This window comes from Hesperophylax consimilis, chromosome 6 (genome assembly GCF_061612785.1).
Source record: "Hesperophylax consimilis isolate HC1 chromosome 6, BYU_Hcon_1.0, whole genome shotgun sequence".
NCBI classification, from domain to species: domain Eukaryota; kingdom Metazoa; phylum Arthropoda; class Insecta; order Trichoptera; family Limnephilidae; genus Hesperophylax; species Hesperophylax consimilis.
The window spans coordinates 4,963,960-4,988,064 of record NC_142841.1 but is presented as its reverse complement, the minus strand read 5'-3'; the positions used below and the strand labels follow the sequence as shown (position 1 = coordinate 4,988,064).

The window sequence follows — 24,105 nt, the reverse complement described above, 5'->3', positions numbered from 1 at the left end:
CGAAACATCCAGATCCTACCGGACAACCCCAAAGAGCTCTGTGTTGCTAGCATTAATAATATTGAAGTCAACCAGCATCATATACAGAAACACCTTGAAGATTTAGATCTCAAAAAAGGCGCAGGCCCAGATAAAATTCCCCCTTTCTTCATAAACAAATGTGCCCGCAGCCTATCTAAACCGCTATCCATAATTTTTAGTCGCTCCTTTAAAGAGGGAATAGTCCCAAACACCTGGAAAACGGCATTTGTAACTCCCATCTTCAAAAATGGCCAAAAATCTAACGTCGAAAATTATAGGCCAATTTCAAAGCTCTGCATCTTTAGTAAGGTTTTCGAAAAAATTGTGTATGACCAGATGTTTTCGGCCTTGAGATCATCACTCAATAATAACCAACATGGATTTATGAGGGGGAAATCTACAACCACTAACTTAACGGCATTCACCGAATTCTTACAAGATAATATGGATCAGCGTATACAGGTAGATGCAATATATACAGATTATAGTAAAGCTTTTGATTTAGTTATTCGTGATATCTTGCTGAGAAAACTTTTACAAATCGGTGTACACGGAGACCTCCTCAGATGGCTCTCGTCCTATATTGCAAACCGTAGCCAAGCAGTAGTCGTCGGTGGCTATAAATCGAACTGGGAAACCGTGCCGTCGGGAGTACCCCAGGGGTCATTATTGGGACCATTACTCTTTAATATATATATTAATGACATTGGGAAATGTTTTCACCACTCCAGAACTTTATTATACGCAGATGAAATGAAAATATTCTCCCCTGTCACGTGTATCAATGAGTGTACCCGCGTGCAAGAAGATCTAAATCGCCTAAATATTTATTGTGCAGAACACAACCTGCAAATAAATGTAAAAAAATGTGGCACCATCAGCTTCACCCGAAATAAAAATCCCATTTCTTTTAATTACTCCCTTAACGGCACAATACTGAGCAAAATGACAAAGGCTAAGGATCTGGGAGTAGTGTTAGATCCGAAATTACTTTTTGAGCGCCATATCGAATCCATGGTTGCAAAAGCTTCCAAGGTACTTGGCTTTGTACTCAGAACCTGCAAAAATTTTAAAAAAGTAAATACCATGAAAATGCTGTACTTTGCTTATGTACGCAGTTCTCTGGAGTACGCCTCTCAAGTATGGAATCCCATGTATAAGTCACACATAGAAAGGATTGAGAAAGTGCAATATCGTTTTCTACGATACCTTGATTTTCGGGCCTATCGTCCTCATCTGAGTCACGAGGAGTCAGCAGCGTTTTTCAGGATTTCGTCACTGGAAAGTCGTAGAAACTCCGCAGACGTACTATTTTTACAAAAAATTGCCACCTCTGTGATAGATTGCCCGGAATTACTTGAAAGAATTCAATTAAGAGTACCCATCAGACAAACCAGACAAAATCACACATTAAATATCCCTCAATGTAACACGAACTCAAAACAAAATGCTTTTATTTACCGTGCTTCATACAATTTTAATACTTCATAAAGTGAATTAGACTTATTTAACTCAGCACCCCACAATTTCAAACCTAAAATCAATAAATAATTATATTATCATTTTTATTTTTTTATTACGTACATGCTACACATTACACAGACTAGATCCATCCCATACCCCTCCCTTCCCCATCCCATCCCTATAGGCTAATGTAACTTTTTTTATTACATAAATATTATATATTCACTAAATAATTAAAATACTTAAGTGAAAACCTATTATTGGTTAAATAATTAACACTTAATACACCATACTTTGTAATTATTATAACTGTTGGTTTTCCAAATAAAATAAAATAAAAAATAAAAATAAAATACAAAATGAGCAGTGGCGGGGAGAGAGGATTTAGCCAGTGGCGTGGAGTTGGCACATTTTATAAATGTAAGCATATTTTGACAAAATGAAATAATGTGGCCAACAATGTCCGTTACACTCCCCCCGTTTAGCTCTGCTGAACTAAAATAGGACGTTTGTTGGTACGGCGCAGTCCGCGGCAGCCAGTCCCTCTGGGATGGTGCTGGGCTGGTGGTTCAGTTGAGGTTGCATCGGTAGGTAGGGCCGGCAGGATTATAGCGAGCTTCACAGCGGGGCGGACGTAAATTCCGGTACTCGTCTGGCTCCGGGCGGTCCTCACTTGGCCGTCTGCAGCAGGGGTGGCATCAAGAACTCGACCACGTGGCCAGCTATTGCGGGGCATGGCGGGGTCCATTATGATCATGAGGTCATCCTTCTTGATGGGAATGACTGGCTGTTGCCATTTTTGGCAAGCAGCCATAGTGGGGAGATATTCGCGGAGCCACCGTCTCCAGAACATATCAGCGAGTTGTTGGCTGATACGCCACTGGCGACGGAGACATACCTCCTCATCCTGCCTGCGGTATAGTGACAGATGAGGCCGGTTTCCGGCTCTTCCCAATAAAAAGTGGTTGGGGGTGTGGGGCTCTTCGTCCCTGGGATCCACCGAGACGTGTGAGGGGCGGTTGTTTACGGTCCACTCAGCCTCGGCAAACGCTGTCCTCAAGGTCTCTTCGCGTGGAGCTCGTTCCAGCAAGATGGCCTTCAGGGCGTTTTTTACAGATCGCACCAGGCGCTCCCAAGCTCCCCCCATATGAGGAGACATTGGAGGGATGAAGTTCCATTCGATCCCCTTTGTTGTCAAATGATCCCTCATCCAGGTATCATTTTTGAGTGATTCGATGGCATCCTTCAGCTCGTTGTCAGCAGCGTGGAATTTGGTACCATTATCTGAGTACAATGCCTTTGGTTGGCCTCGGAGCGCCGTCATGCTTTGTAGAGCCATGATGGCGGAGTCCGTGCTCAATGACGTTGTCAGCTGGTGAATGGCGCGAGTAGATAGACATGTGAAGATGGCTCCGTATCGCTTTTCCCGATGTCTGCATACGGTGACCTCCATTGGCCCGAAGTAATCGAGTCCACAATTCGTGAATCGAGGAACATGGTGGGCTAGCCTTGATGGCGGCAAGGGCCCCATTAGTGGGGGGGCTGGCTTGCTTCTGCGCATCTTGCAGGTGGGGCAGTTGTGGGCGATCTTGCGAATATTCGTGCGCAATCGCAGCACAAGGAAGCTACCTCGCACCTCAGCCATCGTTCCTCCGTACTCGGATGATCGGCTTCCTAGTGATAATGGCTCACCAGAAGATCACCGTCCAATATTATAGGTGTCCGCACTGCTTGGGGCACGTTACTGAGGGCTCGTAATCGTGAGTCCATTCTCAGTAGGCCGTCAGGTCCAAGGAAGAGGTTCAAAGCTTTGAGCCGACTGTCACTTGGTAATGCAGCTCCTTTCTGGAGCGCATATATTTCATTGGAAAATGTCTCGTATTGACACACGACGCCGGCATAGTCCAGTGGTAACGCATTGGACTGCCATTCCGAAGGTCGCGGGTTCGAACCCGGCGTGCGCAAATAAATTTTATTTGATTAATTTGTGTTATTTCACAATTAATTAATTAATTAAAATAATATATAGTATATTTGCGGCACGTTCCAGAGTTGAAGATACTACCAGTATCGCCCTGGTGTAAGACCACCATTCAGAATTGAAACGTTGCTCCAAATGGCTTTAGCCGTGTTTAGTGACTAGATCTGAATAGCCAGGTACTTCCCCACCTTCCTCTTTCCCTTCCCCACTTACCTTCAGCCTCACAACATCCCCCAATTGGGGATGCCATAGTCTCACTGGCTCCAGACGGGAGCAGTTGGGACTCTTGTGAGGTATTCACTATAAAAAAAAAAAAAACAAACATTTTCACGCATCTGGGCTCTGCATCTTTGATCTCATCGTTTCTGATATGTTTATTAGGTTGTTTGTGGCTTTTTCCACGACACTTTTTGATAAAACGGTGGATCTAGCAGGTAGTCCGGATAAGGCGACGCCATTATGAAAATCTTTTGATGTCGGGCAGTGTTTCTGCTACAGTTGTAGTAAGGCCAACGTTTTGGCGCCTTACTTCAATGTGCCTGGGAGACCGTTTCGCAGGGCCGACTGATCTTCTCGTACAAGATGCTGGCACAGATTCAGCTGGTGCTTCTCGTACGGCTTTCTGGTGTCTCTGCTGTATCAGAGGTGCTTGCGGTACGGGGCCAGATGGTCCATGTTGCATTGTAGAATGCTACCCAGAAATGTGCCTGGACGACCTTTTCGCGGGGCCTACTGGCCTTCTCTGCGAAGATGCAGGCACAGATCCAGCTGGTGCTTCTCGTACGGCTTTCTGGTGTCTCTGCTGTATCAGAGGTGCTTGCGGTACGAGGCCTGATGGTCCATGTTTCATTGTAGAATGCCTCCCAGCAATGCGCCTGGGTGACAGTGTGGCTCGTATGGCTAATCTGGTAGCCTCATTCTCATGTTCAGAGGGCCCTCCGCCATAGGTGGTCCACCCCAACGCCGTTCGTGATAATATTCGCGTAGAATCACGAACGTCGTGCACTTCCCTCGAGACAATTAGATGAGCATTGTCTTGCCCGATGAGAAGTGTGGGAGTGATGTAGCGACCGTGGAACCTCTGTTCAGGGAGGCTGAGCTGCTGGATGGTGTTTGCCTTTTTAATATACTCATCAGCAATTCCGGCGCCGCGTAGAATGATTGGCACGCGGAGGGACGTCATGTCTTATGAGCACATATTTTTAGCTCCGTGCAGCCGTAGCTCACGGGTAGGTCCGGTAGTGCCGATTTTTTGTGCTGTGGCGGCGTCAATAAGAGTGACAGTCGAGCCCTCGTCCAGAAGCGCAAAGGTTGAGATCTGCCGCTTCGGGCCCGATAATATAACGCCCACCACTTTTAGCACGGCACTTTCGGTGTGGCGTCATATGTTGTGAACGTCTGCCACAGTATTGTTTTTAGCCCGGTAGTTCGGGTTGTGAAGATGTCGGTGGTGGGGGTACCTGCACTCCCCCACGCTGCACCAGTCACTAACTTCTCAATCTTTTGTATAATGTTTGCCATTAAGGTACACTTGGCACAATCCGGCGCTGTTTACTGTTTCGAAACATGAATTTAAATTTTTCACGGCGATAGTACGGCATTTACAGAGTAGGTGGCCGTTTTCACCGCACTGGACACACCCGGCGCGGTTGTCGAACTTGCAAACTTCACTGTAACTGTTTCGCACATTTTCACCGCTTTGATTTCGATTATTACCGTACATTTATCCGGTCTCTCGATTATTGCCGGACAAATTTTCGGGCTATCGATGATTTTTCACGAACTGGTTTTTTTCACTAGAATCACCATTGTGGATCATAAAAAGCTGAAACTGGACTTGAGAAGTACTTGGCAATGCAGCAGGTGCAAATCTTCAAATATTGCCGTCGGCGTCCACGATCTGACCACCATTATAGAAGATATCAAAAGGATTCAGATGGACTTGTCATCATTCAAGGTACTGCACGACGATATTAAAATCCTCCGTGAAGAAGTACAAGGCGTACAAAAGTCGGTTGAGAGCTGTCACCATGATGTAGCAACATTCGGAAACAAGATTGCCGATATGGAAAATCGACTTCAAAAAGTCGAACATCTGGAGGCAGAAGTCTCCCACCTGAGAACAGAAGTACGTAACATGATCAAGGAATCAAACAGAAAGGACTAATGGGCAAGACTACAGAATATCGAAATAAAAGGAATACCTCAAGACAACAATGAAAACATTCTAAACATCCGAGATAGCAAACAAAATTGGCATACACAACTTTAAAACTAACGAAATTGAGTTCGCCACCAGAGTCTCGGCAAAAGGCCCACTTCTTTCCAAATTAATCAAACCAATATTTGTTTAAATTCACCACCTGCTCGCGTAAAAATGAATTCATCACGGAAATTCGACGAAGGAAGGGAATAATTAGTTACGAAGGACCTGAATTACCCTAGTGACGATAGAAAAATCTATGTCAACGACCATCTGACTAGTTCTAACAAAAACCTCCTTTTTCGGGCCAAGGGGATTGCTTAGGAGAAGGGATTCCAGTTCACGTGGCTAAAAAACAGCAGGATATTTGTGAGAAAAAATCCCACTTCGCCTCCCATACCAATTTTCAAGAAAGAGGACCTAAATAAAATAGCCTGAGTCGATCCGCATTCTCTTCGCATCGTAAAATGGATTTTTCATTCACTCATGTGTCTCCCTATACATTTCCTCCCTCCTTTTATCCACTCCTATTACACTCACCCTCCCTCTACCACTTCACCCTCTCCCACAAACTTTCGAATTCTTTTCTAAATCAGTCAACACGTCTCAAGAACCAACCTGGAATACACGTTACCGCATGTTGGCAACCCCCTGCACTCCCGACATTCAGACCTACTCGACGGACAATCGCGGTCTCACACACACTAATTATCTTCTCTGCCGTGGTAAGCAAATTACCGTATAATCATTTGTCAACAAACATTTTACTCAAATATAAACTGAATAGTATTATTAACCGTTCTTACCACAAATATGGATATCTACCTCTATGTAATTATATCAACATCAGAATAATATTATCATTAGCCGGGCCAGAGATGCGTATTATAAGACTTTTATATCATTATTATTTTATCTACTGTTGGCACCTAGCATCGTGCTACCTACCTTTATATCCTTTGTAAAATTATTGTGGCCTATCGACCTCTCCCCTCCTCCTCCTCTCCTCTCCTATGCCGACGTTAGTTGATTAAAAATATTCGTCCTGTCAACATAGTTTGATTACGGAGCCCCCTTTATCGACCGTGTCGAAATCAAAGCCATCGTGAGCTCGCGCATGGTGAAATTTGTGAATTGTTGTGAACCAGCGCAAAGAAGAATTGAAAACCGTGGAAGAATAGAAAAGGGTAAGTCGGCATTCCGAACCTTTCCATTTCCTATGATTCCGCGTTGCGACGGTGCTATATCCGTCCCCAACATTGGTCATTCGAGCCTGATAATTTATATTAATTGAAAAAATTGTGGTTAATTTAATTATTTCAAGGTTAAATTGTACATAAAAGTTGATCTATGTGTAAAATTCGCGTCAGCCGTGCTGTTCGCGAAAATTGCCTGTAGGTAGTAAAAAATACTTAACTGGTGACAAATTTGTTAATATTTAAAATAAATTGTTGTATTCACTCGGCATTTTTGTGCAGATTAATTTCTCAATACAATGGCTGAGAAAAAAGTACTTTTGTTGCAATCCCGACGTGAGCGAATAGTATCTCGTATTCGTATTACGCAAGAGCTCATAGCGAGCACTTATGATGATAGTAAGAAAAAAGATACGTTTCTTGCTAGATGTGAAAAGTTAAAAGATTGGTTACAAGAATTTGAATCAGTTCAAAACGAGATTGAGGAACAATTACTGTCATTAGACAAGATTACAGAAATGTCAGAACTAGGAAACATTGCGAATAATGTTGATTCAATGTATTTAGAGATCATGCAAATGAAAAGCGTTATCACTAGTAATAATGAAAATTCAATTCCTAAAACGGCAAGTAATTCGGTGATTCGTGCACCAGTGATAAAGCTGCCCACTTTTGATAGTAACATTAAAAGTTGGTGCTCATTTCATTCATTATTTAAAAGTCTTATACATGACAGCAATGCATATACTAATGTAGAAAAATACCATTATCTTTTATCGGTAATTACAGGGCCGGCACTGGCACTTATACAATCATTGCCTCTTATCGAAGAGAATTATGACATTGCCTGGAATATTCTGGTAAATCAATACCAAAATTCTAGAATTCTTTTCACGCATTATGTTGATGAAATTCTTAATTTCAAAATGTTACAAAACGAGTCTGCGTCAGGTATAGCGCGGTTACTCAGTACGTTTCAAGAGAATTGCGCCGCTATAAAAGCGATGAATATAGAAAATATCTTTGATAAATTTGCTGGTCATATTATGATACGATCGATGGATCTGACTACTAAACGTCAATTTGAATCCAAATTGCCCGGTGAAGAGATTCCAGGGTTGGATTCAATTTTCGAGTTTCTGAAAAATCAAACGCGTATTTTAGAAATGTTATCTCCACATACTACAAAAGAGAAAAAAGGTTCGGTTAAAACGTTGTTATCTGCCAATAAGAATTATAATAACCTTAATTGTCCATTATGTAAAGGTGCACATTTTCTTTACAAATGTGCATCTTTTACATCTTTAAGTCCCCATCAAAGGAGGGACAAAATTAAAACTTTAAACCGTTGTTTCAATTGTTTGAAACAACACCATGTAAAAGATTGTGTATCAAAATTTACATGCCAGGTTTGTAATAAAAAACACCATTCAATGTTGCACATTGCCGCCGAACCATCGGGCGAAAATGAACTTAATAACTCAAGTGCAGCCCTGGCCGCAACAACGATTCCGAGCGTTTCTACCGTTTTGTTAGGAACTGTACAACTTGAGGTCCGAAATCAGTATAATGATTATATACCTATCCGCGCCGTCGTGGATTGTGGGAGCCAAGTCTCTCTGATTACGGAAAGATGTACTCAGCTCTTGGGTTTGTCAATTAAAAAACATCGTATTTCACTGAACGGTTTAGGAAATTCTAGTATAAATTCTTGTCATGGAAAAACAAAATGTTTTATAAAACCTCGAAATAAAAAAGGGCCTATTCTTCAATGTCAAACTGTCGTGATTACAGAAATCACTTCTAATCATCCGTCATATGATTTACCATCGAGTGGAACGTCACAATTTAAAAATTTAAAATTAGCTGATGAATCATATTACATGTCGGGCAAAATAGACCTTTTGTTAGGAGCTGACGTATACTTGGATATATTTAATAGTAGCCATGAAATAATTCACGGCTCTCCATGTGCTGTAAACAGTGTATTTGGTTACATTATAATGGGGAAGATGGAAAACTCGTCATTTCAAACGCCTTCGTCTTTATTTGTTGAAACAAATTCGTTAAGCAATACTCTTAGAAAATTTTGGGAAATTGAAGAAACACCTTCAATTGTGACATCCGGACGACGAATTAGCCGAAACAATGTACGCTTCGAATCACTATCGAGAATGTGATGGTAGATATGTTGTACCATTATTAACAAAATCTGAAATTATGCCTTCTCAAAATTCCTTAAAACTTGCGGAATCGCGATTGAACAAACTAGAAATTCGTTTTAAAAGGGATCCCATGTTAGCAATTAATTATGGAAATTTTATACAAGAATATGAGGGTCTGGGACACATGACACGGGTACCTCGGAATTTAGATGCATTCTATTTACCTCATCATTGTGTTTTGAATCCTGACAGTAAAACTACAAAACTACGTGTGGTTTTTGATGGGTCGGCAAAAACCCAACCAAATAACTTATCTCTAAATGACTTATTATTGAACGGTCCAAAATTGCAAACTGAAATTCCACGTATGATTTTAAATTTTCGTTTTCATAAGTATGTATTTACAGCTGATATTTGTAAGATGTATAGGCAAATATTAATTATTCCATCTCAGCGTAAATTCCAAAATATTTTGCGGAGAGAATCTCAGAATGAACCGGTTATTGATTTCGAGTTATAAACTGTAACGTACGGGTTGTCTAGTTCACCATTCTTGGCCATTCGTACCCTTCGCCAGCTAGCACAAGATGAAGGATCAAAGTATCCTGACGCTGCCAAGGTTCTATGCGATGATTTTTATGTAGATGATTTGGTAACAGGGACAGAAACGATTAGCACAGCCCTCAGACTAAAACAAGATATCATTGGATTGTTAAATCTTGGGAAATTAGAACTTAGTAAATGGCAATCTAATACACCGTCACTTTTGGATCACGTTTCGCAAGAGCACCAGCAAGATGGTCATTCTTTTGATAACGCCGGAACTGATCAAATTGTTAAAATATTAGGCATTCAGTGGAGTCCAACGACTGATAATTTTACCTACAAGGTCGATCTACCTTCAAATAAGATATGCACAAAAAGAACAATTTTATCAACGGTAGCTCGTTTATTCGACCCACTTGGGATCATCACCCCAGTGACATTTTTCGCAAAATGTCTATTACAGGAACTATGGAAGTTAGGTGTCGATTGGGACGATCGTGATGTTCCACCACATATTCATAATACGTGGAGTAAATTTGTAAGTCAACTTTCATTACTTCGAACATTGAATATTCCTAGATATTACAACCCGGTGATGACAAGTCGTCTTTTCCTCGTAGGGTTCTGTGACGCTTCACAATTGGGTTATTCTGCAGTGGTATATTTATTAGAGCGTAATAGCAATACCACTCACATCTTAATGGGAAAATCGAAGGTCGCTCCTTTGAAAACCCTGTCAATTCCACGACTAGAATTATGTGGGGCCGTTCTTCTCACGAAACTTGTAAAGTATATTATGTCATCTGTAAAGTTTGCCGAACAAATAGAAAACGTTTTTCTATTTACAGATTCGACTATTGTACTAGCGTGGCTAAAAACGCCGCCATATTTATTGAAAACATTTGTCGCTAATAGGGTTGTACAAATACTGGAAAATACACCAAATGCTGTTTGGAAGCATGTTGTCTCGGAGGAAAATTGTGCCGATTCTGGTTCAAGAGGGCTTTTCCCAGCAGACATTATATCACACCCTTTGTGGTTTACGGGACCAAAATGGCTTCACCAACCAATAGCACTCTGGCCTTGTTCAGCTGTGTACAATCAATCTGACGGAGAAATACCAGAACTCAAAACATGCAACCTTAAAACGTTTGTATCATCTCAAATAGTACCTAATTCGATTATTAGTAAATATTCTTCATTTTATAAATTGCAACGCGTCGTCGCTTGGATAATGCGTTTCGTAAATAATTGTCAGAAACGTCCTGGTAGTGGAAATTCAAACTCGACTTATCTAAGTTCTCGCGAATTAAATGATTCGCTTATGAAAATCGTACGCATTGAACAGGAAACGTATTTTTCTGTTGATATACGTAATATGCGAAATGGCAGTCCATGTTCAACGCAAATTCAAAACTTGAAACCGTTTCTTGATAGCCACGGTATTATCAGGGTGGGCGGTCGACTCAAGTATTCAAATTTGTCATATGAAAGTAAATTTCCGATCTTACTTCCGAAAATCTGTCATTTAGCTTATTTAATTATAGATTATTATCATAAACTATATCTTCATGTTGGGCCACGAAGCCTTCAATTCACTATTCAGCGTTAATTTTGGATAGTGGCTGCACGGAATAAAATTCGCTCACAACTGTCGAAATGCATTGTCTGCTATAAAATGAAATCTTCGGTGCTACCTCCCCTAATGGGTGATTTACCTCCCTCTCGAGTGCAACAAAGCCGTGCTTTTTCTCGAGTTGGTGTAGATTTCGGAGGACCTTTCACTTTGAAAGATCACAAACGTAGGGGAGCAAAAACGTCAAAGGGTTATTTATGTCTATTTGTATGTATGGCGACGAAAGCAGTTCATTTAGAGATCGTGTCTGATTTATCTTCTGAAGCATTTATTGCAGCCCTTAGCCGGTTTACAGATCGTCGAGGGTTATGTTCTGAAATCATAAGCGATAACGGAACCAATTTCGTCGGTGCAAATCGGTACCTACTCGGTATAAATAAATTCTTGGCATCACAGCGTGATGTTATATCTAATCATCTAATTCAGAGCGGCATTATTTGGTCTTTTAACCCTCCAGCAAGTCCTCATTTCGGAGGCTTATTTGAGGCAGGGATAAAATCTGTAAAATACCATTTAAAACGGGTGATAGGTGAGACCGTTCTAACTTATGAAGAATTTGCGACAGTTCTCACTAGAATTGAGGCCATCCTCAACTCTCGCCCTTTGTGTTCAATGAGCTCAGACCCCGAGGATGTGAATGGACTCACCCCGGGCCACTTTTTAATCGGTGGATTCCTACTAGGTTTGCCTGAATATGACTTTCTTGACACCACGTCTAATCGTTTAAGTAGGTGGCAACATCTCCAAAAGATGTCGCAACATTTCTGGAAACGTTGGCATTTAGAATATTTAAATACGCTTCAACAACGATCAAAGTGGTGCAAAATGAATCCAAACATTAAATTAGGTCAATTAGTGTTAATAAAGGACGATCGTCTTCCACCGATGAAGTGGGTATTAGGACGAATTATCCACGTTCATCCCGGTAAGGATGGAATAGTTAGGGTAGCTACTGTTAAAACTCAATCTGGTTCGTTGGTTCGACCAGTGATAAAGCTTTGCCCGTTACCGGAAGAATAAAATTATTATTAGTGATAATTCTTAAGATATACATCTAAAATAGAATACGTTTTCATTTTCCAGTTTTGTTGTATTTTATTTTTATTTTATTTACCATTGGGATCTATATATATATTTTTTTGTTGTTTTTTAGATGTCTATACTCTAATTCTCGTTTTGTTTCTTACTCAGATTCTAGACCAAAGGAGTTATTAGCAATTTTAAATATTTTTCAAAACCAAAATTTTTGTTATGGTCCAGGAACCATTATTCGAAAAGTTATACTTAATTTAGTAAAAGTTATTTTTTTTTAATTGTTTTCTGCGAGGCATTACGGATACAACTTGAATGAACAATTTACCTATGTATATATTTAAATTTATCTTTTATTAAATTTTGTATCATAATTATTAATTCGTTCAAATTAGGTGGGCGGAAATGTTGGCACCTAGCATCGTGCTACCTACCTTTATATCCTTTGTAAAATTATTGTGGCCTATCGACCTCTCCCCTCCTCCTCCTCTCCTCTCCTATGCCGACGTTAGTTGATTAAAAATATTCGTCCTGTCAACATCGTTTGATTACGGAGCCCCCTTTATCGACCGTGTCGAAATCAAAGCCATCGTGAGCTCGCGCATGGTGAAATTTGTGAATTGTTGTGAACCAGCGCAAAGAAGAATTGAAAACCGTGGAAGAATAGAAAAGGGTAAGTCGGCATTCCGAACCTTTCCATTTCCTATGATTCCGCGTTGCGACGGTGCTATATCCGTCCCCAACATCTACTTTATGCACCCATACCAAAAAATTATTGTGTTAGATGTACATACTTACTTTTTAAAACTGCATGACCACTATAACCGAACTCATTTATTGAAGTTATCATTTACATGTGTAATTTACCGCTTACTCACTAATATTTATTCGAATACTCCCCTGTCTTTAGCAATATATCACCAGAACTGTAGAGGTCTTCGTACGAAAACAACGACGATCCTTCAAAATACCTTTTCAAACGATTACGATTTAATTGCCCTCACAGAATCATGGCTCACCAAAGGTATCAGAGACGAAGAAATTTTCGATCCTCGATACTATGTTTATCGTAGAGACCGCGATTACGCTTCCACCGGTCAGCGTCTTGGCGGTGGTGTAGTGATAGCTATTAAACAGGAGCTGATCAGCGTCGCCAGACCTGATTGGACTTCTTGTGCTGAAAACATTTGGGTCACCATTTGCACTAATACTACACCTCACAGTTTGGTCCATATTTGTTGCGTGTACATCCCTGGAGGAACTCAACATCAATATTTGATCGAAAATTTCCTGAACATGTTATCAGACGTAGTATCAAATAACCCCAATGATTCTTTTATTATCTTAGGTGACTTTAATCTTCCTGAAATTTCATGGATCCAAACTACGCCATTTGCTCACTATGCAGCTAGTAATTACTCTACTCACGTTAGTAATCACTTCGTAGACTGTATGCATTTTCTGAACCTCTCTCAATATAACGGTGAACTAAACTCAAGCGGCCATATACTAGATCTGATTTTGTCAAATCTACTAATCTTCGTAGAATCTAATGACGACCCGTTAGTTTCCGAAGATGAACATCATAAAGCTCTGTCCATTAGTGTGCCATTTCAGGAAACCCCTTCATTGACGAATGCGAAAAGAATAGTTTTTCTTTATAATCGTGGAGACTACAATTTAATTAATTTCGCCCATGAAAAAGCTGACTGGGCTTCCATTTTCTCTACCTCACAGCTATCACGTTTTTGGGCACTGTTTTTTTTTCGAAAACTGTTTCGTTGTTGCAAGCGTATGTTCTCGGCGAGGGCGCGACCTCGCGGGGTCGACCAAACTGGACTTGGGGATGGCGTTTGCGACGGTCTTGAGGAAGGCGGCAAACTGGCCAATGGTAGCGGAGGCCTCGTAGTGCCGCACTTCCATCAGCCACGCCAACCGCAAAGTGTACCGCATTTTTCCCGCGATGTCAATGAGCAGCGCTGGATTGGTGAGATAGCCCTCATTGTTGAGGGAGCGGAGTGACGCCACCAGGTTTTGTACAGTGCCGGAGAAGTTTGCGATATCCTCCAGAGAGGCCTCAACTGTAAGGTGAGGCAGCTTCTTGACTTTGTCTAGCATCAGAGCAGCGAGTGAAGTTGTCCCTCCATATCGCTGCTCCAAGACTTCCAGGATCTCCAGAACTTGAGCAGGGTCCATCAGAAGGGGGCCGACTGCTTCTCGGGCTTTCCCCTTGAGGGCCCGCTGTAAGCGGATCAGATTCTCACTGGAGGTCATTCGTCATGTGGAGGTGGATTGGATGAACTGTGCCCTCCAGGTGGGCCACTGCAGTGGATCTCCAGAAAAGGGAGGCAGGTCCTTGGCTATTGATTGGCAATAAGGGCTGCCATTCTTGAATCGACCTCGATTGTGGGACGGGGACGGTCCTGGGCCCTCGAAACTCTGATTGCTTCTGTCAGGGCGGAGGTCAGCTGAGCCATGGGACTGCCATCATGCTGTACCCAGGCTCGGGTATGTTGGGCCGTCTCATCCGCCGTAGGTTGGGGCGGGAATATTGGCATGGAGCTGGTACTGGCTGCGGGCTGGCCATCTGGCCGTGCCGGCGTGCCATACTCCTGTTCGCGCAGTGGTACGGGCGGCACATGTCCAGATGGTCCAGGCTGCGTCCTGGGCACGTCCCACTTCTCCAGCAGTCCGGCAGGTGATCTCTGCATCGGTGCTGGGTACCCCGGGTGGGGCAAAGGTACGGGCAGCACAGGGCCAGAAGGCCCAGGCTGCATCGGTACTGGGCATCCCTGATTGGTCCAGAGTGCCGGTTGCGCAGGGCCTGCTGGCCTTTGCTGCGCATAAGATGCGTACCTTTGGTCCACCAGAGGTACAAATCCGGCTAGCACTTCACGTAGGGCTTGCTTTTGCTGTATCAGAGGTGCGGGCGGTACGGGGCCAGGATGAAGAGGGCGGGGGACTGGCTGGCCTTGGCTGCGCCGCTGCTGCGTACCTCTGGTCCACCAGAGGCACCGGGTTCGTTTGGCTGGGTTGCACCTATCCAGGGCTATACCCCTGGAAGCGCCAGGGTTCTTCTTGGGCAGGATACCCTTCCAGGAGTACCGGGCTAGATCGGGCAGCCACTGCTGCTGCTGGTTCCTCGTATCTCTGGTCCACCAGAGGCACCAGGCTCGATTGGCCGGGCTGCGTCTATGTTAGTGGTGACCTCTCCGGGAGCATTTATTGTTTATTTGCAAAAACAGTATGAACCAGAACATTGCAATATCGATAATTAACATTTACAAAAAAGTGAATAACAAATAGGTATATTTACAAGTGGGACAAAGAAAAAAGTTTCAAATTTAGATTTAGCATTGTTGGTCCAGGAGGGGTAGGGGCTGCTGCTGTTGGAGCTGATTGAAGAGCTGCTTTGAGTCTCTCAATGTGCTTGGTTTGGCTGCGAAGCTGTTGTAGCAATGACTCCATCGCATCCTCTTGATATATGGAGGGCGGTGAGTCATGATCTGTAGGTTGTGCCATCTCAAGAGTAGTGCTGGGCGTGGGCATGGGGGTTACGTCAGGTGTGACGTGAACCACAGCCGTGGCCTGAGACCCAGAGTCCGGGGCATCTGCAGATGATGTTGAGAATCCATCATCTTGGATCCGGCTCGACCGTAAAGTTGGAGACATCCTGGTTGAAGGCATGTGAGAATCCGGCTCGAAGGACCACTTGTACTGGACGGGAGTCCGCACAATACTGTAGATTTGGGCTACGGTTCCAAACCGTGTCTTCAACCGATGAGAATGCTCCTTTACGGCCGATGATGATGATAATGGTACGAAACTATTTCAATCTGCCTCCCGCACCCGGTGCTCGGTGAATGTTGGGCACTGGGTGTGCTATCGTCTCTGCTCGCTTCTGGCGTTGGCAGTTTTCCTAAGCAGGGCCGGCTGGTCTTGATGAGGTAACACCAGAAGGTTTAGAGCAGAAGACTAGGCGAGGTGAGGCAGTTGGTGAGTAGGAGTCACTTGTTGAAAATAAAACGCTTCTTTTGGTGGTAAAGTTGAACTGATTTAATACTTTTGCTTTTGCTGCTTATATTCAATTAGCTTGACTTGCAGCCCACATTTGGCTGTCGACCAAAAAAGGGTGGGGATTCTATCCGCGTCACAAACGCGTACATAGGCCACCGTAAAATGTTGCATATTTATTTTGCCAGTGGTATAGCCAAAGACAGACGATTGAATTTTCCGAGTTTGCAAAGTTTTTGCAAGCTCGCCTGAATTACAATTACATAGCAGTTATAACAATGTGTATCTTGACAACTAGATTTTTAGTTTGTCAAGATACGACAAAAAACAAGAAATATTTGTAAAATAAAAGTATAAAAATGATCTTGAAGCGATCATATTTGTAAAATGGTTAAGTTAGTATTTTTCGCAGGTCTCCCGTGACATAGCGCTCAGAAAGAAAAAAGATTCACTATGCTGCGAGGTTCCTGGATTTTTGTAGAGGCAAAATAAGTTTAATTTTACGAAGATTCTTACACAAATTCGTCAAAAAACGGCATTTTAAATATCTCCTCAGTGGTAGCACATCGCAAATAGTGTTTATTTAACTACCGCCGAGGAGACGCACAAGTAAAAAATAGGCATTGGTAACATTTAGTTATTTAATATTTGTTATTAAATTTGTACATAGGAAAATCTAAACATCGTACCGCTCGGCCGGGGTACGTGCGCGATACGGTACCGATGCTTTTCGGGGTCAGAATTTTCAAGCTATTTCGGCCGAAACGGGATACAAAATGAGGATCGGCGGGGAGTGAGGATTTTTCCAGTGGCGTGGAGTTGGCACATTTTATAAATGTAAACATATTTTGACAAAAAGAAATAATGTGGCCAACAACGTTCGTTAAATTCGGTAAAGGTAGTTCACAATATAAGTGGTTTTATAGTTACTTGACCAGCAGATTACTGGATTTTAAAATTGATGGTGCATTTTCATACGAATTCACTGCTACGAGTCGTGTTCCCCAGGGGTCACACTTAGGTCCAATCCTGTTTTTATTATTTGTTAATGAAGTGTTATATAAAATTAAATAAAAATGCTATTGTACCTATGTATACCAGATGTTATTCTTGTTTAATTTTCAACATAATTTCTCAGTAATTATTCTGTTTAACTAATACTGTTTCGCTCCTGTGAACCACTGTAAACATAAATCATGTATATTGTAAAAGCCTTTTACGGCGTCTAAATAAATAAATAAAAATAAAAATAAAATATATTTTCAATGATATTCAAGTATTAATGTTTGCAGACGACCTAAAATTATTCAAAGTAATCAGAAACATTAACGATTGCCGTATATTGTCAAATAACTTGTCAAGATTTATTATATGGTGTCGTGGTAACCGCTTGCAACTTAACATAAGCAAATGTCAAATTATGAGGTTTTATCGAATAAAGAATCCAATATTTTTTGATTATTCCATTAACAATATGTCGTTAGTATCTGTCTCGGAAATTAATGACGTATTTATTTGGTTTGATACGAAACTTAACTATAATATAGAAATAATAACCAATAAAGCTTTGAAAATGGTGGGATTTTTCTTGAGGGTAAAAAACTGTAAAAACATTATATATGTCACTAGCAAGGAGTCATGTAGTATACAATTCCACGGTTTGGTCCCCAAATTATGAGGTTCATTATCATGCGATTGAGAGAATCCAAAATAAATTTTTAAGATATGTAAATTGTAAAATGTGCATTCCTAAAGAAAACCCAAATTACGATAACGTACTTTGTTCATTATTTAATTTTTTTATTATTTGGTATAATATTTTTTACATTTCAAAGTTTTTCAGTAATTTTGGCTTCACTGGGTGGCTTGCCCGAGCTAAGGCCTTCATTTTATAATATGAAAATATGATCTACATAATACATTTAAATAGAAAATTATACATTTAAAATATAATCTTTTGTGTTTGTGAGTGATGTGTGTTAACATTGGTTTTGTGTGTTACGTGTAGGTTTTATTTTTATTTTGTGCTATGAAATTTTGATAATATTGTCTTTTTTATTCTTTAATCCATTTTGTAATTTTGTGTGTGAATTTATTATAATTTTCCTCAATTTTAATTTCAAGTTTTACACTGTTGAAAGCTTTTATAGCATGATAATGGTAGTGTCTCTGTCCAAAGCTTGAATTTACTGTCGGAGTTTTCTCTGTACACTTATCTAACTTGTCTGTTAGTGTTATTTTGAAATTTATTTTTTTTGTCAAAAATCTAGTTTAGTAGTGTTTTAACGTATAATTGGCGTATATCTAGTACGTCACAGCTGTTGAATATTTGGTCTCTATCAGTCAGTCTATGTTTTTTTTAGCATTACCTTTAAGATCGTTTTCTGTGCGGTTTCTATGTAATTGATAGCTGAGTTTGTTGCTCTCTCCCCAAGCAATAATTCCTTATTCTATTATTGATTGGGAAAGTGCAAAATATATTGTTTTCAATTGTTTTATTTTATATATTTTTCTTATGTTTAAGAAAATGTGTATTGTTTTGAGAAGTTTATTTGTGATTTGTTTGATGTGAGGTATCCATCTAAGGTTATGGTCAATTACGATTCCTAGATACTTTATTTGTTCTGTTTTTTCTAGAGGAGGGCAATCGCAGATGTTGGTGTTTAAACATTCGTGTATTTTTAGGGTGTTTGTTTTGTTTTTTGGCTGTCCCGTGCTATTTATACTGTATGTTGTGAATTTTGTCTTTGATGTTTGAGTCTAGCCATGTTTTCACTTGCGAGATTCCCAAATTTGCTATGTTATATACATTATTCCAATCCTTAGATTTGAAGAGTAAAACTGTGTCGGCAGCATAGCTAACTAGCTAAGCTAACTAGATAAGCTAGCTTATCATTTATGTAAATAGTAAAAAAAAACGGGCCCTAGTATGTTTATTAGTATGGTTGTTAATTTTGACTTGTTTTGTTCTGTTACTCATATAATTTTTTAATAGTTGGAGTTCCTTGCCTTTGATACCCATGTTTTCTAATTTTTTAACCTTTCCCTTACTGTGCTTAATAAATCCACGCGTTCCGGTGCTGTGTAGTCAATACACATCTCAAAATAAGCGATTTAATATCGGAAAAATATTAATATTCATAGCTAATCGATTATGTTTATTATATTTTACATCAAATGTGATCATAATTGTAATTTAATTGCTGAAAACATGAAAAAACCATCGGCAGATGCTAAAGAAACGTGCAAGGGGTCCACATCTAACAATGGTTTGCGGCCGACTGGCTAGCGGCTGGCGGCTGGCACAAACACAGCTGTGCGGTCGTAGGTATCGATGGACTAAATCAAAATACAACTGCAGACGTGTGGATTTCTCATCTTCTCGCATAGCGAATTAAAGCGGGACATCAATAGCGTGTCATTTCCTCGCACACTCTTCGCGTATTGGTATCACACGGTTGATTGTATTGGTGTATTTATTCCCGATTTTTAACAAAAATCTCTGATTTTTTATTGAATTTGAAAACTATGTAAATATAATTTTTTAATTCAGAGCATAAATGTTTAACGGAGGAATACCTATAATCTGAACCCAGAATTTATTATATTTATAGAAATATTAGAAGCAATGTGTAGTAAATACACACCACAGACAAGGAAAGGTTAAAGGTGAATTGTGGCAGATTGAGTCAAAGGCTTTAGCTAAATCTAGATACATCGCTTTGCATTAGTACCATTAAATTTAATAAAATTATCTTATCGTACAGTCATTTCCGATTTCACCTGTTTGTATAAAATCATTAATTCAATGTTTGATACCCCTGATTTATTTTATGTAATCTCTTTTCATACTCCAAGCAGGTCGGTTACAAGACACTACCTACCATATTATTGTAGCAATTCCATATCAACTTCCCAATATCACACCCCTATGCGACGGATTCAACAGCTAGGAAACAAATACTTATATATTTATATTTTGTACCTACACACTGTGTGGATCAAATTCAACAATGTTTTTTTTTATATATATGTGTTTTAAACAGTCATTTCCTGCACTATTTACGAGTATAATTTCTTAAATTTTGTTAAAGGTAAAATAGATAAATATATGTGAATACCGCAAAAAGATCCCAAATTCTCCCTGCTAAACTACGACATCTCATCTATGGCATCCCCAATTGGGATATGTGTTGATGCTGAAAGGTATTGGGTGGAGAGGGAGATGGGGAAGATGATTTTTTTGAATATCTAGCTATTCATATCTGGTCACCAAAAACAGCTGAAGCCATTTCAAGCAACGTTTCAAAGGAAGAATTCTCTGGAACGTCACCGATATAATAATTGTATTTGTATGCATATCTTGAGAGAATTATACGGACAAATTAAATAAATAAATAAATTAAAATTCATTCTCCGTATCAGAGAATCAGTTTCCGAAACTGTTTTTTCTTAATTGAATTAGCCCCATCTATGAACGCGTAGATGCCTGTTTCGTTCATCCTTACGGATGGGTAAATTTTATTATTTTATTTTACGATAAAAATATTTTTTGCAATTTATGCTTTAAAATATTAAGACGAATTATTTGTATGATCTAAAGAGAGGCATAGAAAAACAATATTGGATTCAATCGACGCGCCGATTGAATTTTGTATAACGAACCACGATCCATGGAAAAAGAACAAAACGGCCCGATTGCGTCATTCGAGGGAGATGTGAACAAAGGAGAACAAAATCATCGCTCTTCTCCCTTTTTTCCATTCACTGACATTCATCCCTGATGAATTTTACATTCCCACCAGAATTGATCGCTGTTGGATGGTCCAGTATTAATTTTATTATTTTTTAAATTCTTCTTTGTAATTGATAAATTATGTTTTTAGATGGCAACCAAGGCACCAGCCATCGGTATTGACCTGGGAACCACCAACTCGTGCGTGGCGGTCTACCAGAACGGCAAGGTGGAGATCATCGCCAACGATCTGGGCAGTCGCACCACACCCTCGTGCGTTGCATTCACGAACACTGAGCGCCTTGTAGGTGAAGCCGCCAGAAACCAGATGGCGATGAACCACCAAAACACTATTTACGGTGAGATTTTATTAAAATTTAAATCCAATTCGCGAGGTACACTAATAATATTAATAATATTTGGATGATTTTTACAGCGCCGTTTTTGTAAAAAATCACCTCAAGGGCGCTGTACAAGTACATTATACATCTCTACCATGATTTATGTTATAACTAACTATATTTGGAGATAATATACGGTACAATACTAACCTGGTCGGTCACTTGAGGTTAACACTTAATTGAAAATAATTAATTATTTATAAGCGAAATTTAGATACAGGATTTAGGACATCATTTTATATATCTGGACTTTCTCTCCGGAATGCTATATTTAATTTAAAGGTATGACAGTTTAAAAAGCTAGGTTTTTAGTTTAGACCTGGATTCTGTTGGACTTGTTATGGATCTTAGTTCTGGAGGGAGTTTATTCCAAGCCTTCGGCCCAGATACTCCGAAAGCGCGATCACCAAACTTAGTATTTGGCTTGCGCTTAGGTTACATCAGTCTGCCTACAGCTGATGACGTTGCTGATCTAAGAGTTGACTGCCTCGGACCAGTGTTTTCCGGGACGCATAGTTCAGAAATGTAGGGTAGGGCCATTTCGTTGATGGATTTAAACACCATCCAGCACAATTTGTACTAGATTCTTTCAGAGCACTTGAGCCAGTGAAGGTTACGAAGGTATTTTGAAATATGCGAATATTTTAAAACCCCGTTTATGAGCCGCGCTGCTGAAATAAACACTGATTGAAGTTTGTCATTTCGATATTTTCGAAGGTTGGCATAAATGCCGTTGCAGTAATCGAGACGTGAGACTACGTTGATAATTAGTTTTGTTGCTTCTTTAGGAAGGTTTATTCGGACAGACTTGAGTTGTCTTAGGTGAAAAAAATCGGTGCTTACAGTCCTATTTATTTGACTTTTAAACAAAAAGTCTGAATCTAAATTGACACCCAGAAGTTTGACTGTTGTTTTTGGGATGATATTGCTGCCGGAAATAGAAATAGGTGAATCGTCTATAAAATTTTGACGTTTGTTTGTGGCCGCCCAGAGAAACTCAGTCTTAGATGGATTCAGCTTCAGCCTGTTTGAAGACAACCAACGAGTTATTGCTTCTAGGTATTCAGTTATACGGATCTTGAGGCTATTTATTTCGTTTGGAGCGCAGTAAAAATAAACTTGCTGATCGTCAGCGTAGCAGTGAGACAAGAGACCGAATGACTCGATTATTTTGGTGACATCATTTGTAACAAGGATGAAGAGAAGTGGACCCAAAACGGATCCCAGGGGTACCCCTGAAGAAAGTGTTGCGAAGTTAGACAATTTATTTCCAACTATCACGGCTTGTAAGCGATTGGATAAGTAGGGTACCATCCAATTTTTGATGTTGGAATTAAACCAAATGTTTCCTCTAATCTCCTAATAAGGAATTCATGATCAATCGTGTCAAACGCTGCACTCATGTCTAGGAGTGAGATAAGTGATAACTTACCTGACTCTACGGCAAGAGTTATGTCTGAGAGCATACGAAGTAGTCCGGTTTCAGTTGAGTGGAACTTTCTGTACGCAGATTGACGTTTTGCCAAAAATTTATTTGAATTCAAGTGACTGGTTATTTGTGCGGCAGCAATTTTCTCTAGGATTTTTTAAATAAATGGTAAGTTTGAAATGGGTCGATAATTACCTAAGTTTATTTATTTATTAACGCCCTATTGGGCTTTTAAGTACAAATTACAAATTTCATTTTAACAACAGTATAAAATCGAAATAAAATATAATGATTTCTCATACATTATTTACATTTAAAAAGTGCTGGACTAATTTGGCTTTAAATGTATAGAAGTTTAAATTAAATATGTCAGCGACATCACTTAGTTCATTGCCCAACCTATGTATTCTTTCTAACACAGAATTCGTAGCGAAGTTATTGTTGTAGAATAAAATATTCCGTCTAGTATATTTTGGAGGCATATGTAAAGATAGCAAGTTTATAGTGTCAGGGCAGTCAAACCTTGAATGAACAATTTTATATAATAAAAAGAGATCAAATATTTTCGCCTTTCAGATAATTTCGATAAGTTAAGTTTACTGCGTAAATTGACAAAATTGATTTCAATAATAGGAATACCAATTTTGAAATTAATAAAACGTAAAAATTTACTGTGAATTTTTTCAATTTGTAATCAATGAGAGTTGAAATGAGGACACCAAATGGTTGCATTGTATTCAACCTGACTTCTAACCAGAGACGTGTATAGTAATTTTATAGTTTTTATGTTATTAAAGTCTTTAGCGATTCTGAGAATAAATCCAAGCATTTGTAATCCCTTACTGGTAATGCTATTAATGTGATTCAAGAAGCGTAATTTGGATTCAAAGATAACTCCAAGGTCATTGTATTCAAAAACTTTTTTTAGATTGGCATTGTTAATTGAGTAGTCGAATAATAAAGGGGTTTTAGATCTATTGAAACTGATCGTTTGGCATTTATTGATATTAAGATGTAATTTATTAAATGCCACATATATTTGTAATTCTTTTTTTTAAATATTTCTACGATTTTAACTGTGACATGTTATCATTGTTTATGGTATATTTATACCGTTGATATTAAATAAATAAATTTGTTTCCGATGCACCATTCATAAAGTTTATTTAAGTTCATTTGTAGAGTTAAACAATCAGAAGAATTACCGATCGATTTAAACATCTTTAGATCGTCGGCGAATAGAAGAAAGTGAATATTATCGAAAATTAGTGAAATGTCATTA

General features: G+C 39.7%; 1 protein-coding gene and 1 pseudogene across 1 annotated transcript; one reads left to right on the top strand and one right to left on the bottom strand.

Moving 5' to 3' along the window:
* Nucleotides 1–1,966: 1,966 nt before the first annotated feature.
* LOC149422866 (uncharacterized) lies at nucleotides 1,967–3,130 on the bottom strand. The gene has a single exon (XM_089633014.1). The coding sequence runs from the start codon at nucleotides 3,128–3,130 to the stop codon at nucleotides 1,967–1,969; it is 1,164 nt and encodes a 387-aa protein (XP_089489140.1).
* An 18,014-nt stretch (nucleotides 3,131–21,144) lies between these two features.
* Nucleotides 21,145–24,105, top strand: part of LOC149422864 (heat shock 70 kDa protein cognate 4-like) — a 68,145-nt pseudogene continuing 65,184 nt past the window's right edge.